The sequence below is a fragment of the Syngnathoides biaculeatus genome, chromosome 4, assembly GCF_019802595.1.
Source record: "Syngnathoides biaculeatus isolate LvHL_M chromosome 4, ASM1980259v1, whole genome shotgun sequence".
NCBI lineage: Eukaryota > Metazoa > Chordata > Actinopteri > Syngnathiformes > Syngnathidae > Syngnathoides > Syngnathoides biaculeatus.
Window position 1 is genome coordinate 11,343,452 of NC_084643.1, and position 18,896 is coordinate 11,362,347.

Sequence of the window (18,896 nt, forward strand, 5' to 3'; positions counted from 1 at the left end):
CGTTCCCGTGTGTTTATGCGTGCGTACCTGGAGTTGTGCATTATTGGGCACGTACTGGCTGTGCTCGCCCATTAACAGGTCAATAGCAGGATGTCTGCCATCCTTGATCACAATCTCACGCGTATTGTCACACAACTCGGGTCTGCGACAGAAAAAGAACACGCAGACCGGTCAGCGGCAAACAGCAACCCGACACAATCAATTGCACACCACTTAAATACATGTTTCTTTCTTTTCTTTTGCACGGCGCGGCCGGACGTGATTTTGAATAATGATGTGATCATACTGGTGGAGCGATATGAGTGAATATTGATGGATATGAGGGGGAGCGGGTGAGGACACGCTGACAGCTATAAAGCGTGGATTTATGAATGAGATCAGAGATTTATTTAGGAGGCATCAGGGAGAACGAAAGTGGGAAAAAGAACAACAGTGGGCCAGAGGCAATGCATTGCAACTTTTTGTAGTCATGCTATGAATTTATTTGAGCAAAACTTTTTTTGTGGAAATATCGAAACAATCTTCAAAAGCTTTTGTCCGAATACTGAGACTTTACCGTCATAACGTACGCAGCAATATTAAAAACGCATTGTCATTATTTGCGCAGTACTGTCATCTTTTTGTTCTTTGACTTGGAACGGCAGCAAAGTTTTTTGTTTTCCTCAGATGATGTCATTGTTATTTGGGTAATACGTAGATATGGTTTGTGCGTGCATGCTGTTGGCGTTCTGGCTGAGCGTGCCACTGAGCCCGATGCAGACGCCTACGCACCGCCTGCCCGAGACTATAGGACATGACACTGGAAACATGTACACTATACACACACGCGCACACACACACACACACAAAGGGAACATTGATACAGACTAAAGCAATTCAGACGCACACAAAAATGACACAGAGTGCAATTACATGAGAGCATCACCTGCAGTAGTTCCCATGTTTGGCGACCTCAGCCAATGAGAAGAGACAGTCCATGGTTGCTAGGTGACTAATAGCCCTTTTCATGGCGTGATAGTGCTCCCCAAACTGACTGCAAAGAGAGCAAGGAAGAGATTTTCAAGTGTAAATCACTGGAAATGTATATTTTTGTTTTCTCACTAGATGACTGAGCGCTTGAAGGTGTGCAGTGATTGCGTGCGTGCACGTCGTACTCCATGAAAGTGGTCCACTCCCTCTGGCAGTCCAGCAGCAGCTGCTCACGGAGACGCAGCAGCTTCTTGTAGCGCTCCGCCAGAAAGGGAGAGTGATACCTGCCCACCGCTTTGGTGCTGCGCAGCAGAAGGAGAGGGAGATTACTTTGCGTCGTGAGATTCGCGTTCCGACACATCCGCTGTCAAATAAAAGAACGCCACCGTGGAAACGAAGCAGTCTCTCTTGCAAAGAAGAAAAAAAAAAAAAAAAAGAAAAAGAAATCACAAATGGAGTAGGAGTTCGACCGATGAGTCGACCGGTGGCCGAGTTCACTTCATCGACCGGGGTCAGACAGCCGCGGCGGCATTAACCGTGAACGGGGACCAGTCTGCCACTGTGTCAGGCCACCGCCTACGCACGCGTTGATACTGGCCCGCTCCAGCCTGGACGAATTTCTCAAAGAGGCGCAGAAATATTCTACAGCTTGGACCACGAGTTCCAAATGTGTGCTAAAATCGAACGCAAAGAAACCAAGAACTCTGCATTTGGGCCTTTTTGTTGCAGTTTCCTGTTGCATGTGTACACCGCGACTGGATGGGTGCGGGATCACCAAGAAACGTCTCCGAGATGCTGTTATCGATAGTAGATAAGTAGAAATGTCTCACACCAATTAGGAGCACAGCTTTTCCAAGAAATACGAGAAATGTAGCCATCTCAAACAGGAATATCCTGACAGGCATTTTTAACACAAATTTTCATGCAAACCAGACGATGGGAACATCAAAAAAGCTAAGTCAGAATTCCCAAAAAAGTCTTTCAAGAGAACAAAGTAGTTCCCTCCCTTTCCATTTGTGTTTCGCAGCTCACCTGCTGATCTTGACCCAATCGCGAGGAACAACGGAGGACTGCGAGTTCTTCACCTCGATCAGAAACTGTCAGCAGAGGAGAAAAAGATGCCGCTTCGTTTTTCGTTCGACCCCTCGCCGCTCGGGTTCCATCGGTACATACTTCCTGTCCCGACACAGCGGTGTAGTCGAGGGCGGGGGCTTTCAGGACAATTCGGACATTTTTACGGTGGTCCTGAATCTCTTGTAAAACTTTCTGGATTTGCTCTTTTCGCTCCCGCAGTACTGGGAAGGCAGACAGATCAGAGAAGAGCTCCGTCTTATTCCCACACCTGTAACGTCACATTCAACGTATACTCAACGTTATTCCTTCCTCCATGTTTTTTTTTTTTTTTTTTTTTTTTCTTGTTGCTTTTTTCATGACACCTACAATACTTACTTGGCCGCCTTCTCGTTAAGCACGCCGAGGAAGGCGTGGGCCGGGGCCAGCAGGTCCGGAGTGTCCACCAGGAGTCCTCGAATGAGCCCAGAGCGGATCTGGGCTCGAATAGCCGGCAGCAGGGCATGCAGTTCCAGTGCCAGGCGACAAAGACTGCTGATGATGAGGTAGAACTCCTGCGTGGTGGACTGCGGCACATTTTCAAATCAGAAACGTGCAAAAAAAAACAAACAAAAAAAAACAGACATTTAGACCTCTACGTTTCACAGGTGTCGGGCTGACAATCGGATTAGCAAACTCGAGAAAATCTGATCTGTCAACGCAAACATTTAGTGTGAAAAATTTGTTTCACGCTTGATATTAAGTAGTATCAGGCGGAGCGTGTATATCAGCGGTCTCAAACCGGTGGGCCGCAAATGACGAGACCATATTTTGGGGCCGCCATTTTATCATGAAAGTTTAATGTTCGTGCGGCCCTCCAGTTTTAGATGAATGGCACTTTTACAGTGCTGTGCGAGGGGCTGACGAACCTACAAATCACGGCGGGGGTGGACGTGTACATCGACCGGGCTTGATGAAAGCACAGAAACATTTTTCAATGAGTAAAAGTAACTGCAACGTTGCCATGGAGAGTATTAATAGTAGTTGTGCGCAAAACCTTTTTACACCAGTATCCTCGTTGATCTTCTTTTGCGTTAAAAAATAACTAAATATATGCAGTACGTAAAAAAAAAAAAAAAAGACATTTGAGATGATTGTGCCGACGCGCAAGTTCCTCCGCCAGACTCTGTCTCCAGGTAAATTGAGTTTGAGACCCCTGGTGTATATTAAGCCCCGCCATGCATTTCAACTGTGTCGCGAGCAGGGGAACGTATAAACAAAAGCAGATGAAACATCATAAAACAACAAAAGATCCCGTATTAATTCAACACCATCACAAGATTTTCAACTGTATGTACAAAGCCCAATAAGTTGGAAAGTTGTGTACAAGAAATAAAAATGGTAAAAACGACTTGCAACAAACATTCAAATGACTACGACGACACCAATGTTGAAGCTGAGTTGTGGGGGGGGGGGGGGGGGTCCGTTCCCATTCTTGCTTGATGTACTACTAGAGTTGCTCAACAGTCCGGGGTCTCCCATGCGCATGTTTTGCGCTTCCCAATCCACCAGACATTTTCATGGGAGACGTGGCTGGACGTCTTGAAATAAGCAAAGACGGCCCGGAGCAGACGTTGCTTGGACGGAAGCATACGTTGCTCACTAGCCTGCATGTACGCCGTTCAGCCTTCAGGGATGTGCACGTCACCGTCATAGATGCGGCCTTTTAAACTTTGCACTGATAAGAATCCAGCTGGTCCTGTTCGTCTTTGGGCCAGAAGGTACGACATCCGTGATTTCCACACTTTTCCGCTTTGCATCAGTTCGGGCCCGGAGAAGCCAGCAGCATTTCTGCGTGCTGTTGCCATATGGATTTAGCCTTGCATGGCACAGTTTTCATTTGGATTTGTAGTTTTAGCTACAAACGGTGTCAAGTGACAGTGGCAGTTTTCTCAAGTGTTCCTGAGCCTAAATGGCAACGCCTCTGGATTTTCATGCAGGGATTGAAGGTATTCGTTGATGGTGACGATTCATTGAAGGGATTCAGTGCTGGTTTTCAGCCTTCACCGCCTTAGATCCAGACATTTCTCCGGAGACGATGAAACTTTTTTTCATATTACAGACTCCAGGTGGTCAAATCCTTCATTTTCTTGCAATTTAGTGTTGCCAAACGTTCTCGAATTTGACAATTTGCTCACACAGTTGTTCCCAAAAAGTGGTAAACTTTGCTGCACCTTTGCATGCAATATTGAGTCGATCTCTCCACCTCTCTCCAATTAAACTATTATTGCAAACAGGACTTTTGTTGCCACTGTGGCACCTTTTTCGGAACGTACTGTGGGCATCAAATCCAAAATGAGCAAATATTTACAAAAACATCATCTTGAATAAATATTAAATGTAGTTTTTTGAAGCATATTCAATTGAATATATGTTGAAAAGGACTTGCAAATAATTCCATTTTGTTTTTTTATTTACATTTTATACGATGTCCAACTTCACTGGAGTTGGCGTTTGTGCCACTTCCTTCCTCTACTGGTGTCTTTATTCTTGCGCCTGTAATTTCCCCTTTAAATAAAAAATAATACGGCATTTGCCACACTTCAAAGGAAAAAGAAAGGACGACGCGACGGGCCTGATGCAAGTGCATGCAAACAGATGTCAAGGCTGACCTCCTAAGCGTGTGTACTTGGAACTGCATCGAGCAAACGCCCCAAACAGCCATGCAGCTCATTTTGCACATTGTTGGGGAGACTAAAATAGAATTGAGCGCACGCAGTGTGATTGAACAACTTGACATCCATCTTGAGACACAAAAAGTAAAAAAAAAAAAAATAATAACCTTGACAAGGAGGGCAGGCGACGAAAAGAAAGGAATCTTCCGTTAAATGGCAGAAACAAAAAGTATTGCAAATCACGAGTTTCATAACGACTCGGAGCTGCTCACCTGTGACAACATTTGCTCCTGTCTGGGTCATTTCACTGGTGCTGGCCTTTCCCGGACCAGTTTTCCCGAGTACTGTATACTGTTCCGGGTTTGCAATACAACGTTCTTGGGATGACTACAAGAAAAATCGAGCTTCTACGCGGCATGACGGAGGACCACTTCGTTGGCTGCGTGTCCATCGGGTCACCTTGTTAACTTTTCCATTTTCAAAGGAAACTGTGAGAATGATTTGCACGATTTGGAGATTCCGATCTCTTCTTCTCACCATACATCCAAATATCCCACTTTTGTCTCAAACATTCGATACACGTTTTCTCCAAAATATCGACACTCTACAAGTGCGCTTCTTGTATTCCTTTGTCATTTTGCACCAGAGCTGCCTTGCAGAGAAATTGTGCTCCGACTTTCGATTTCTCTACAACAGACACACAAAAGCGCCTTGTGTAAATAGCTCGACCGGCGTATTACTGAGCTAATCAAATATGAATGCTACCTGATATGCAATGTTTTTTTTATGTTGCATCTTCAAAGGCCAAACTTGTGATGAGTTCTGGTCAAAAGTATTGATTTATCGATGCAGTTGACGGGGAGGCATCTTGGCGATTGCATTTGATGACTCCCATTAGTGGGATTACGGCGGACTCCTGCGTCATTAAGGCTTAATGAGCGTCACGGTGCGACGATGCTTTCGGGTATCAATCACGCACACGCACACACGAATGTTTTACAGGTTCCCTCCATTGGTTCTGGCTGGAGCCGCTGCATCCTAATAGTTAGTGTGACCCCCGCCATTAAGCAGAGACAGAGACACAGTACAAACCATTCCACACACTCCCATTTAGCTCGCATGAATATTACGTACGTTAGGTGTGTGTGTGTGTGTGCGCGCGCGTGTGACATTTCTGTTGTTTTTGTCGTATGAAGGATTTAAACATGGTCCGCGCAAACGAGTGGCCGAGACCCTGTGACATTTAATTTGGGAAACGAGATTGTGTGATATTTTCAGGTAAGCGCTCTCTCTCTCTCTCTCTCTCTCTCTCTCTCTCTCTCTCTCTCTCGTCGTCCCTCAGTCGTTTCTGTCTCTTCATTCCAGCGTCAGTTTCGGTCTCTCTCAGTCTTTCTGTGCCAAAAGGTTCTCTTGTCTCTCATTATGTCTCTCAATTTCTTCCCTTGTATTTGGAAAGGAAAAAAAATACTACAAAAATAAAGTTATAGAATGAGGAGCATACAGGAATTCACCTTCAATTAATCTATGAATCTATTTGCATTTTGTTTTTGTGTCTCTTATGTTTTCTCGGACTCCTACCCAGCTGTTTGTTGAAAAAAAATGAAATTGTTGGTCTCTCCAAGCCATTTATTTTTATGGGCAATATTGTAAAATGAGTTTGAAATGATATTGTTTCGGAGGCATAATTTCTACCATTTTAAACAACAATCACAGCCTTGGCAGAGGTGCACACCGCTAAGCGGTACTTGACCAAAGTTGAAAACTATCTCATATTCAAAAAGTGCCTTCATTTTTTTGGATAGATTGGTACCTTTTTGTTGAATATGCTGCAAATTCCTCTCTCCAGATCAGGCAAATGCACCAGGAGGGATCTTGTCGAGTTCAATGTGACGGAATCAGACTCCAGGACTTCTTGCACGGCATCCAACCGTTCCAAGATGGAACTTGAGATCCGAACAGAAAAGGGCGTCAGACTGCAGTTTTTCCGCTTACGATTCCAATTCAACCTCATTTGACACTATTCACTTGCATCACGTGTCAAGTATCACTAAGAACAGCGGATGAAGAATATCCAAATCAAAGTCATAAAAGTGATACCACAAATAATCACAATGCATATTTGGTGTGGGCGCGCGTCCGTCGCGTATTATCATGGAATTAATGGACGTAATCTGGGATTGACGGTACCGATATTGAAATTGTGCAAAGGAGCTGTCGACATAATCGGCGTGTCGCGCTCCATCACATCGTTAATCCCCCCGTTGTGAGCGCGACAGGAACACGCACGCGCGGTTCCAATCGAAGGAACGGCAAAAGCATCGGCGCATTACAAGAAAGCAATGTGTTTCATTTCGGTTCTGCCGACCTACCTACCGAACCGCTAATCCCGAAAGGGGAAAATAGCCCAATGTACGCAAGTCGGGTCCTTGCAATCGTCATCATTTGGTTCACTTTTTATTGAGGAGCGATATTCAGAAGAAGGGCTCCAAAGTGGGCAAAACATTTACAGTGCATTTCCACAAATGAAGAGATTATTTTTAGCCGGGGAATGTCACGTAGAGATTTTTTACATTACAATAAAGAAAATTGCATTTTCACTTTGGTTTATTTTTTTTTTTACTAGGACTTTTGGCTAAACGGAGTAAGTGTTGAGCAAATCTGCTTCACAGTTCTGACGTTGGGGTTGGAATCCTCGGTGGTCCTGTTTGCATCTGCTTACAGGGTCTTTTTCAACATTTCAAAAAAGCTGTAGTAACAGAACTCTTTGCAACTTAACTGTTAACTGTCAAGTCATTCAAATGATAAACTACCTCTTATGAACTGACTGCACACACGACAGCAGTACAGAATATGTATCGCAAATTAAAATAAAAACAAACTTGTTGGGTAAATGTCAAATTATTAAACATTGGGAATTTGAATAAAGTGAATCTCTGTGAGCTGCACTTGGAAGCAACATGCGCGGAGTTAAACGTGCAAATGGCAAACACTAAAGGGCAATTAAAAAAAGAAAATCGGGGAAAAAAAACAGTTTTTCAGGGCATATCGCATATCACGGGGCTCTCCAATGATGCCACGGGAGATTTTTAGCATAACTTGTGAGTTAGCCTGAAGGTGGCAGGTCATAGCGCCACCTGTGGCTTCGGCAGGTTGCGTACTCACTGGGGGTCTGTGAGAGGACGGGTCACCCACTTCCTCATGAGCCTCCTACCGAACCGAGTGCGCGTGTGGTCCAAGACCCACAGCAGACTGCCCCTCACACTCCCATCCGTCTGTCATTGAACACAAGACACAACGGCAAAGTGATGCACGCGGAGAATCATTGAAAGTGACGGCTTTGGCAAGAGAAAGAAACAAAAAAAAAAAAGAGGACACAAGACTTGAACTAAGACCAAAATCTATTCCGTGTGTGTGTGTGTTTTTTTGCGGGTGCACACACACACACACACACACAGAGGATGCCTGACATCCGCCCGCCCCACAGGAGTCGTGCAGAACCTTTGAGCCGCCGCCCACACAAGCCCGACTCGTCACCGAACAATTTGCTGGGAAGCGAGAAGCCGGTAAATCTCCCCAGGCCGCCTTGCGACGACGGGAGGGCGAGGATTTTGTTGTGCATCCACTTTGGATGCGCCGTTTGATGGTCGGGAACATTTGTAAAATCAGTTAATTACTAAAATCGAAATCTCCGTGGCTAAAAGGAGGTGAGGTTCCGAATCCTTCGGAATCCTAATCCTACACGAGCATAACAAATTATAACCTCATCTGATTAGACAGGAATATGTGGCATTTACATTCATTTGAATCAGATCCAGATTAAACTCAGTGTCCTTGCATGCATAGAACAAAGTGAACACGCACGTGGTCAAGGAACAAGGTCCGCGACTGCCAGGCCGCAGGTTCGGTCCCGCCTCAGCAGAAATAACTGCCGTCCAATTGTGGAAAAGCTCACGGCGTGCAGTTGCGCTTGAAGCACTTAAGTCCCGGCCGGGTTTGTGTTATATCAAATGCCGTTTAAGAGTCTTGATATTAATTACATTTGCTAAATTTATCACTGATATTATTTATTCTTTTTTTTTTTTTTTTTTTTTCCCAATCAGTATACTGTAATGTTTTCATTTGTTCCACGCAGCGAGCAATTTCTGGATTTCCACCAAAATTTAACGGACAGCCCTCCAAAAACATTACAGGCCACTGATGTCACCATGACATTTTTTTTTTTGGTTTGATTTTTTTCCATCCACGTCTGAGTAGAGACACTTGATTTTGAGTATCTGGCAAAACAGAGTCCAATTAAGTCCTTCTGCAATATTTGGGACTGAAATGATAAGAGTTGTGGAGGTGGGGAGCAAGTGAATCCCCCGGCCACTGTTCCAGCCAAAAACCTGACATGGTGAAAAACAGCTGACTTTTCATTATTCATCAATAATCTTCAAACATGCAGATGGCACCGGGAAAGAAATCGCCCAATTCACATCACTTGCAGGGGCTTTAGGTCGCGACAACGGCGGTGAAATAATCACCTGATTGTTGAGGATTTCCAGGTTCCTGAGGGTGGCTGCACCGAGGATCATTCCCTGTGCCTCACTGGCCAGACGTTGGAAGGCGCTGCGTGGAAGAACAATCGTTCAATCGTCCGACTATCCATTCACCCCGCGACATTGCCCAATGTCTGAGGGTTGCTTCGCGTGTAGTCCTTTTTTTTTTTTTTTTTTAAACACAAACTGAACTTTTTTCTTCCCCCACACGTTAACTTGGTTCTGTGACATGATCGTAAAATGTCTTTCACGTGTCTTTAAATGGCATTACTGGTAGTTCCTGGTTCAAATTGGCATCCTGAACAGACCAAAAACGTGCACAATATGCAGATTTCCTGTGCCAAACTGCAACGAACGACATTCGGATTTAGTAGCGTTCACATTGGAAGGCAAAATCACGGTAGAACAGGGGTTCTTTTCAAAATCTGAACACAAAGAGGGACCAAAAAGCCATCGTAGAACAGTTTTCTCCTTGGTGTACAGTCCCTTGGGTAAGATCCCACAGAAAAAATAGATTGATATGGTGATGTCATGAAGTTTTTGTTTTTGTTTTGAAGTTGTGAACGATATAACTGGGTGTACGAAGGTCATGATTTTGCGGTCCGGCCCTCTTGGAAATAGATGGCCCCTGAGCTCGAACGAGTCCAGAGTGTTCCTACAGAATATGCACGACTAGCGGATGGCTGAAAAGAAAACGTGTCCATCTATTGTATACCTTTCACTTCGAAGCACTCTCTCCAAGTTGAACTCTTGGAGGTACCGGAGGAGAGGACCCAAACAGCAGATGACGGGCGTCTCCAATGACGCCACACTAAATAGAGAACGACAGCCTGGACGACACAAACGCAGTTTTATCTATGAACCACTTCAAACACGTCCACTGCCACTGACGGCTTTCGAAGTCAAATATCCACGGAAGCTGTGGAGGCTGCCAGTGAATGAAAATCCCCGAAAACCGCACAGCCGATAAGATGAAGAAGATGTCAACAACGACCTCGCATCGTCTCAGCGAGGAGCCGCCGGAGACACTCTCCTCCATAACGGTTTTTCTTTTTCTTTGGATTTTTTGTGAAGCCGCCACCAAACAATAATGTGAGGTTAAGGGAGTCGTCAAGAACAAGAGAAGTAAAAGATGAACAAATAATGATAAGCCAAATTCTTTCACATTTGCACCGGAGATATTTTTAATCCCATAATGATTTTGTGGGTTAGAGTGTAGCCCTTACGGTTCTGACGACCGAGATTTGAATCCTCGCACCGCCTGTGTGGGGTTTGCACGTTCTCCCCGTGCCTGTGTGGGTTTCCTCCGGGCGGGCACTCGGCTCTCCTCCCACATCCCCAAAACATGCAACATGAATTGGACACTCTAAATTGCCCATAGGTGTGATTGTGAGCGCGGCTGTTTGTATCCACGTGCCCTGCGATTGGCTGGCGACCAGTCCAGGGTGCGCCACGCCTCCTGCCCGATGACAGCTGGGATTGGCTCCAGCACTCCTGCGACCCTTCATTTCTTTCATTTTACGATAACAGTGGCGTTAACCTCTTTTTACACTTTGTTGTGGTTTTGTAGAGCAACAGTTTGACTCTAGAAAAATGTGATTTGGATTTCAATTACTTCCTACCATAATAATTACATGAAAAAAAGTGGAGGTTGAAAAGCATCCCGAAGTGGATTACGGTGGACTTTTTTTGGTTTCTGCCTCAATCTACATATCGTTTTTTTGAAAAACAGGTCAAAAGATGTTATAATGAGGCAGAAGAACAGCAGACACATGAACACACCTCCGACCTGATTGTGGCAATAGAATTCAGTGACTGTGTTCATTGCAGAGGCAAACTCAAAGTGGCCGCTGTCCCTCTTCTCCATTCGCACCTTGTCGTCGGCCTGCGCGCTGGAAGGAAATGACAAGAATAAAAGTAAATATGTCATTTTTCCTCCTAACTGAAAGGGGGGGGGGGGAGATAACACGCGCGCACACACACACACACGCGGCATATCTGCAGCTTCATCACATCTCATTCATTTATGCTGCAATGCTGCTTTCAAGGACTCGCGAGCTTTGTCAGATCTGCTGTTTCCATGGCAACCAACAAAAACACGTAGCATTGGATCCCGTTTTCTTTCCTGATAAACGCGCGCACACACGCACACTCGCGAGCCAGTGTTGATCACGTCTGCCGCTGGTCAAACTGGCAGTAAAGGTGTTATTGTTCCATAACCCTCATAAATCATTTCAGCAGTCACTTCAAGCATATGATAAGATTCGATCGATCGATCGATCAATCAGGCTCAGTGAAGCACTTCAGGGCTTCTACCAAACATGAAACTCTCTCAAGAGTTTGAGGCTCGCAGGAAATCGCAGAAAATATATATATATATATATATATAATTTTTTTTTTTTTTTTTGGGGGGGGGGGGGTCTCTCATGTGAAAGGTTGGATTCGTAAGTGCTCGCAAACATCACGCATGAGCAGGGCCGAGGGGGTGTCACTATTTTTACAAGTACTATGCAATGGACGATGGCCAAGCAAGATGTCAAGCCCAGAAATGAATTCAGATGGCTGCCGTTCCGAAGAATGACGTCTGCATTTGCTTTTTGGGCGTTTTTGATCTTAACTCATTCAATAAAGACTGTCCACTTTCACTCAACAACACAAAATATTATTTTGGGGGTCTTCGTGTTATCAAATTCTCATCAAAATCAAAATGAGTGACAATTTGGAGAAAAAAAAAACCTAAAGTTATCAGTATGAACATTAAACATCGTATTCATTATCCAACTGAATATAGGTTGAAAAAGAGACGTGTATCATTGTATTATGTTTTTAGTTATATTTTACGAAACGTCCTAAATTCTTCATATTTGGTGTTTGTAAAAATGGATTTATTGATCCATCAAAATCTAGGCTGGATGAATGACTGTTTAAATGACGTTTATTGAATGTTAAATTAGTTTGATTGCAACTACAATCCACGATTGGCACCTAACCTTCCACAGGAGTCGCTTATCGCCTTAAAAACCTTTTTGAAAAAAAAAAAAAAAAAAGAATAAATCGCATGGAAAAGCTCTTTCCCTGGCTTGTAGCGTATTCCCGTCAGAAAGGTGGCTCGCGAGCGCAGCCGCGAAGCTATCAAGCGATCTCCCGGGGGCTCATTACCTGCCTCTCTGCAGACTCGCACGCCCGGTTGCCAGGCGGCCCGCCGCCCACCGCTCGGCCCCGGAGATGTCGGGGCTCTCCTGCCACTCGATAAAAGATGAACCGAGGTTGATATGATTTTTAATCCTTTCAAATGACAGATTGAGCCACCAACTAATGGCATTTTTACTTCCATTTTACTCGGTGGGAAAATTAAGTGACCAAAGTATATTTAGTTATTTTGAGATACTTTCATCATTTTAACAGGATGAGCGAATCGGACGGCAACTTTTGAGGCCGTGGATTTGAATCCCAGGCTGGGTCTTCCTTTTGGAGCGGTTTTACGGCTCCCTCCTGCATGCCAAAAACACGCAGGTTGGGTTCACTGAAGATTCTAAATTGTGCAAGTAGTTCACTCGTTTGATTCTAAATTGTGCATAAGTGCATCGATAAGTCTCTGAATCGTTGTTTGAAGATATGCGCCCCGCGACTGACTGGCCGACCGGTCCAGTTACGGGTACCACGCCTTCCACCCGAAGTCAACTCCCCCGCAACCCTAATGAGGATCAGAAGTATAGAAAATAGCTGGATAAATCGACAGAAAACCATCTGAGAGTTCATCTAGAGCATCTCTGCCGTTTACAACCAAGTAGTTCACTCGTTTGTTTTGGGGGTTTTTTTCATATGAATTCTAAAAAAAATTTATATACGTATGCTTGTCCCTGCTCCAATTCAATGTGTCCCAAGGCATCTATTTTGAGAGAAATATGTCACGGTACACCCCCTCCGAAGAAATGTCCTCAAAAGTCTGGCTATTGAAGTAATATTGTCTCAATGCACTCACCAATAGTTTGTGAGTGTTTCATGAAAAACAAATGACTTACGGCTATCCTGTTGTTTGAATGCCAACGGGTGGATCCATGTTTGTTTGTTTTTTTTTTAAACTTCTAACACCTAACAGAAGGGCATTTGTTTATTCCGTCTGCCGCTGGCAATGAAAAAAAACCACAAATGTACTTGTCATTAATAAATGATTATTATCTGTCAAAAAAAAAATGCTCTAACTGAGCGGCATTCCTTGTACGACGCAGGCGCTGTTGCGAGCACACAAATGAACTACCCAAAAAAAACAAAAAATGAGAGTGAAGAGTGACAAATGTGCACCGGGAAAGAGACGACACGGGCAAAAAGCAGAAGCAGCGGCGGCGGCAGCAGCTTTCTCTTTATCCAATCAACCTTATCTAATCTAATCCACTTCGCTCCCTCCCACTCCGTCGTTTGATTTTCATTTGTGCATAATGCAGCGAGTCGGAGAGAAAGCCCCAAAAGGGAGTCGGGCTCGACTGTCAGCGCAATGCTGGGCGGCGCGCGTATTTGCTTTTTGTAATATGACGGCTAACATTGACGTTTTGGTACGAGATGATTGGCAAGTGGTCGGAATACTTTAACCGTTGGGGGCACCGTCTCCGACTTGACGCTTTTCCGTTGTGATTTCGATCAAATATACAGTAAACCCGTGCTATATTGCAGTTCACGCTTCGTGGTCCCACTTACCCGTAGTTTGTTGTAATTATTGTTCAATATTTTTTCATGCTTTTTGTTTCTAACCAGTGAACTGATAGTACAAGTTGTCTCAATCACCTTATTCTTCGTACTGTATTTTTGCCCTTTTTTATTGTACTCTCTCTCTCTCTCTGTCTGTCTTTCAAAATATTCCCACCTGGTCCCCAGAACCCCCTGATGAGGACTAGTGCGATAGAAAATGGTTCGATGGATGCAGAAAAAGGTAAAAAAAAAAAAAAAAAAAAAAAAAAAGAAAAAACCTCGTGTAGAACAACAGGTTGTGGTGCAGTTTAAAAAAAAAAAAACAAGAAAAGCTCAGCATGCTGCCCCCTGGTGGCTACCTGGCATTCGCGATGCTCTGCAACAGTTTCTGGGTCTCCGCTGAGAGGTTAGAGGGCACCAGGATCTCCACAGGGTTGATCTTCAAGACGCGGCTCTCCAGCTCGGAGCGAGAAGGACCGTCCTGGAAAGAATCCAGCTGAACCTCTCCCGTGCTGGGCTGAACTGCCTGCGGCCGCAAATTCCTCGGGTTAGATTCCAGACACTGGCAGTGTTAACGGAGATGAACATTTCCAAATTCCACTGAGAGTGTGACGGTGCAGGTTGGGCGACAGTAATGAGGATTCAAACTCACCACCACCCCCACAGTCAGCTGCTTCTTCAAGCGGTCCCAGTTCTCGCTGACACACAACAGGACGCTGTCGGTTGGCTCCGACACGGCGTCGTGACTTCCGCCCTCCTTGGCGTCGCCCGGACTGCGCAGCGGGTTGACGTCTCGTTGGATTGTTGAGGCCAACGGTGACATGATGGAGAAATGCGCTGGCGCAATCAAAACATGAACAACAACAGAACTAACTAACATGAGGTTTCAAACAAAACTATAAAAATTAATATGCATACGTTAAATGATTCATTTGAATCATAATATAATTACATCATTTATCATTTGCCTGACCAAATGTTGAATTCAATGGGAAAAAAATGGATTGTGCTGTGTATTAGTTGCTATACAGCAACTAACCCATTATTTAATGGGAAAAATATATACGTTTTAATGAACCAATTTTCAAAACAAAGGGCTAAAATAATGCAAAAAATAAAGATTACATGACTCTGATTCATGTAAAGAAAAGAATCTTTTATTTTTAATAAAAACTTTTTATTTTTATGATTACCGGCAGTAAAAATAAATTAAACAGGGTATATGTACATTTTTTGAGTTTTACTAATACTAATCAACTATTTTAATTACAGTAAATGAGCCAATCCTTTCATAAAAAAAATTGGTAAAGCATTTTGAAAAAAAAAAAGAATACATACATTTTAATTATGAATTCAAGGTGGCAATGTGAAATGATTGCAAGAAATTTTACATGATTATTGATCATGTAAAATGATGAAATTTGAAGAATGGGGGCTCAATACGTCAACCCTGGTGCTAGAGTCTACTGCAGTACTTTGAATGTAACGTCTTGTATCAATAGTTCCTCTCCTCACGTGTTCTTCTTATTGAGGCTAAAAAATGTTGGAAAAAGCCAAAGAAAGTGCAAAGTCGCTGGTATTAACCCTTCAACGCGCCATCCCTTGCCCACCGCTGCTCGAGCCAAACCAACATGAATGAACGTCACATTTTTCCAGTCAAAGAAAATAGAAAATGGTCATCCTTGACCGGACTTGACTTCATATATGCGTGCGCTGACGGAGAAGAGTGAAGCGCACCTCAAAAATAATGTCGCATTTTGTTTCAAAAGGATACCCTCTCCCACCAGCGTGGACTTGGTGTACAGAGCGCTGAGTTGCCGCGTAAACAAAGTATTCTTCGTGGCCCCTGACGCTTTGATGGCGGATGTCTCCGTCTGCTTGACGACGCCCACCTACGCGGTGCACCACAAAACTTTCTTGAATGTTTAAGAAACCCTTTGGAGCAATGTACATGTTTTGCACATTGAGTCGAGACATTTTTGTAATCCGAACAACAATTAAATGACTTGTATTTTCTTGTTATTATTTTCTATTTGAATGTAGATACGCACTTTTTAATGAACAGCAACAATTTGTTGAGTGACAAGCTGAAAATCTCGAAAACAACAACAAGTAGGAAGAGCCGTCGAGCGGGGGGCTTCTTCGAAGATCACGGCTATGGACGGTAGTAGCCATTAGCAACAGTTAGCACAGTGAGATGTCAGGCCGCTTTTCAGCGGTCGTCTTTTAAATGGCTAAGGTAAATAAAACTGGGAAAAGAGTCTTTTTTTTAAAATTAATTCATCTTTATATACCAAACTGGTTCTTATTGCCGCCGCACATTACCTGTAGCTCAAGTCGGCAACAACAAACAGAAAGCTTTAGCCCGAATAATTTAACGATGTCAATCCGTACACTCCACAAGAGCAGAGCGAGCCCCGGAGGCCCAATTAGATTCCCTTCCTTCCATACCAAATGCTTTGTAGTCCACAGTGATACCTTGTGGCCGTGGGACACCAAGCGCCGGACGTGAACAAACAGTCGGTGTGCGGGGATGCTGCACGTCATAAAGTTGTGGTCCAGGTGACAGATTATATTCAGCTCCTTCGCTGCAATCTAACAGCCCACAGATATGCACAAAAATGATTTTACAGGCTTGGTTTGAATCTATTTGAGAGCAACTTCTCACCTCCGCGTCGTCCCCAAAAAACCTATACTTGTATCCGCACTCCACAGCCAACAGGACGTCCTTGTGCTGCCCTTTCAGATGGACGACCTGCTGCTCCAAGGGAGTGTACGCACTCTTTGTGCGTCTGCAGGGGGCGCTGGCCTCTGGGACCTCCGTTGCCCTTCTTTTGCCACCTGCTGGCCTGGCAAACGGAGAAATGCAGAACGGCTCCTAACAAAAAAAAAAAAAAAAATGCAGTGATTATGTTGACGGGACACAAAAAAAAACAAAAACAAAAAGTCTGCACAAGGCCCTTTTCCCCCACATTTTAAAAGTTTTTAATCATGTAAAGAACATTGAGGTACCTTGTGTTCAAAATGCACAAACAAACAAATAAATAAATACATTTGCTTTGCTCTAACAGGAAAATGTATTTATACTTGTATAATAATGAAAACCGCTGCAATCGCGAACACGACTTCTGATGGTATCTGCCATTCAGTACCTGCTTTGAACGCTCTTCTTCTTCCTCTTTCAACTGGCCATTATCGTCGAATTGACTTTTGACACCAGTCGGGCATCCACGGCTACTGCTGCTCGCCTTCTTGACAACGTTCACGATATCAGAGCTCTCGCCACTGGGCTCATTCGTGCAGATGAAGCCTTTCAGCCTCTCCAAGGTAGATGGACACGGGCCCACTGGTCCTCTGCTCAATTGCAACTTTTGCTCTGAATACAAAAAAAAAAAAAAAAAAAAAAACGGAAAAAAAAAAAAAAAGTCTCGCGCTTAGTGTTGTCACGGCACCAAAACACTGGCAAAAATGTCATACATCAGTAAAAGCAGTGGAATAACAGATGAGAAAGCCTTTTCATTCATTCTCAACTCTCTATTATGCAATGGAGGATGATAGGAAAACAGTAGTACACTAAAAATAAAAAGATTATCGCAGCCGCTGCAGATATTTAGAGCCTTTTTACAATATAAACATTGCTCCACGGAAGAAAGATTATCCATCTATCCATCCCTTTTCTTCAACGCTTATCCTCACGAGGGTCGCGGGGAGTGCTGGACCCTATCCCAGCTGTCAACGGGCAGGAGGCGGGTGGGGCATATTGTATGGAGACAAACATCCGTACTCACAATCACACCTAGGGGAAATTTACAGTGTCCAATTAATGTTGCATGTTTTTGAAATGCGGGAGGAAACCGGAGTATTCGGGGGAAACCCACGCAGGCACGGGGACAACATGCAAAGTCCACACAGGCGGGTCCGGGATTGAACCCGGGACCTCAGAACTGCGCGGCCGACGCTTTACCAGCTGCCCCACCGTGCCGCCCGGAAGAAAGATTATCGTCACAAACCAGCACAGCCATTCGCTTTGTTTCCCAAACTTTGACAAAATCATTTCATGGACCTGCCCGTCAACATATTCTTGTTTTTGCAGGTGAACGTAATCTCAGGGCATTGAATAGCCTGCAATTGATCTGTTTGGGTTATGTGAGACAAGACATCGCAGGCATGTTAAGACACCTGGAAACTGGTTGAACTTGTAAAAAAAAAAAAAAAAAATACTACTACTACTAATAATAATAATAACGAGAGCATGATGCCTCCAGTAAGCATTGTCTCTTATACAGATGCATTCGAGTCACCTGCAGGCCTGTCTGTGGATGCGGTGTCAAAGCCTTCATCATCCGCTTGCAGGGAGAGCTTGGCTTGTTTGGAAGGTCGCTCAGTGACGGGATGTCGGGAGGAACATTTCTGGATGGAGGCCAAAGCAAAGACTCAACTGGAGATGGGTACTGACAGGTTGACAACACAGTTGGGCCATCAGGTAAATTCTTTATTTTATTACTTTTTTTTCCCAGAGTGATACCATGACAAGTAGCCACCAATACCACTAGCATGTAGTATCTGTGATAAATAACATTTCAATTAACATAACGACTGATAATTGTGAACAAAGTCCTTTTTCTGATGCACATGATTGGCCAATGTGTCAAATCGCTGCAGTGTAATGCCAGCGACTGGCAAAGACAATTTACTTTTATATGAAGTTTTATGTAAATATTTTGGGAAAAAATAAATAAATAAATTGGACATGAAGAAATCCCACAATCCTGATTTTGCCTATGAGCTCAATTAACGTCTTTCTGTATTTTCAGTACAGTGTATGGTGTTTTTTTTTTTTTTTTTTTTTAAGATTTTGTGTCTACCGGAGACAATTCCACGTTTATCCACGAGATGGTGCACGGGAACCTGCAGCGGAAATGACAACCCTGATATCGCGCATTTTAGTATCAGTTGGTGGACTGCTGACTTGTCTTTTGAA

The 18,896-nt window shown here is 44.0% G+C and overlaps 1 protein-coding gene across 2 annotated transcripts in view; it reads right to left on the reverse strand.

The window, feature by feature from the left end:
• The window catches only part of msh3 (mutS homolog 3 (E. coli)), a 36,011-nt gene that overhangs the window by 16,256 nt on the left and 859 nt on the right, over nt 1-18,896 (reverse strand). For both annotated transcript variants that reach the window (XM_061818060.1, XM_061818059.1), the window contains exons 2-19: nt 18,217-18,325; nt 17,068-17,291; nt 16,584-16,793; nt 16,394-16,510; nt 15,690-15,807; nt 14,568-14,707; nt 14,275-14,441; nt 11,015-11,124; nt 9,948-10,062; nt 9,218-9,302; nt 7,857-7,966; nt 6,505-6,637; nt 2,419-2,606; nt 2,143-2,311; nt 2,002-2,066; nt 1,155-1,271; nt 926-1,033; nt 28-142 (exon numbers count right to left, since the gene is read on the reverse strand). In XM_061818060.1, coding sequence (XP_061674044.1) covers nt 28-142; nt 926-1,033; nt 1,155-1,271; nt 2,002-2,066; nt 2,143-2,311; nt 2,419-2,606; nt 6,505-6,637; nt 7,857-7,966; nt 9,218-9,302; nt 9,948-10,062; nt 11,015-11,124; nt 14,275-14,441; nt 14,568-14,707; nt 15,690-15,807; nt 16,394-16,510; nt 16,584-16,793; nt 17,068-17,291; nt 18,217-18,325 — 2,400 coding nt within the window. The remainder of the gene's footprint in view (nt 1-27; nt 143-925; nt 1,034-1,154; nt 1,272-2,001; nt 2,067-2,142; nt 2,312-2,418; nt 2,607-6,504; nt 6,638-7,856; nt 7,967-9,217; nt 9,303-9,947; nt 10,063-11,014; nt 11,125-14,274; nt 14,442-14,567; nt 14,708-15,689; nt 15,808-16,393; nt 16,511-16,583; nt 16,794-17,067; nt 17,292-18,216; nt 18,326-18,896) is intronic.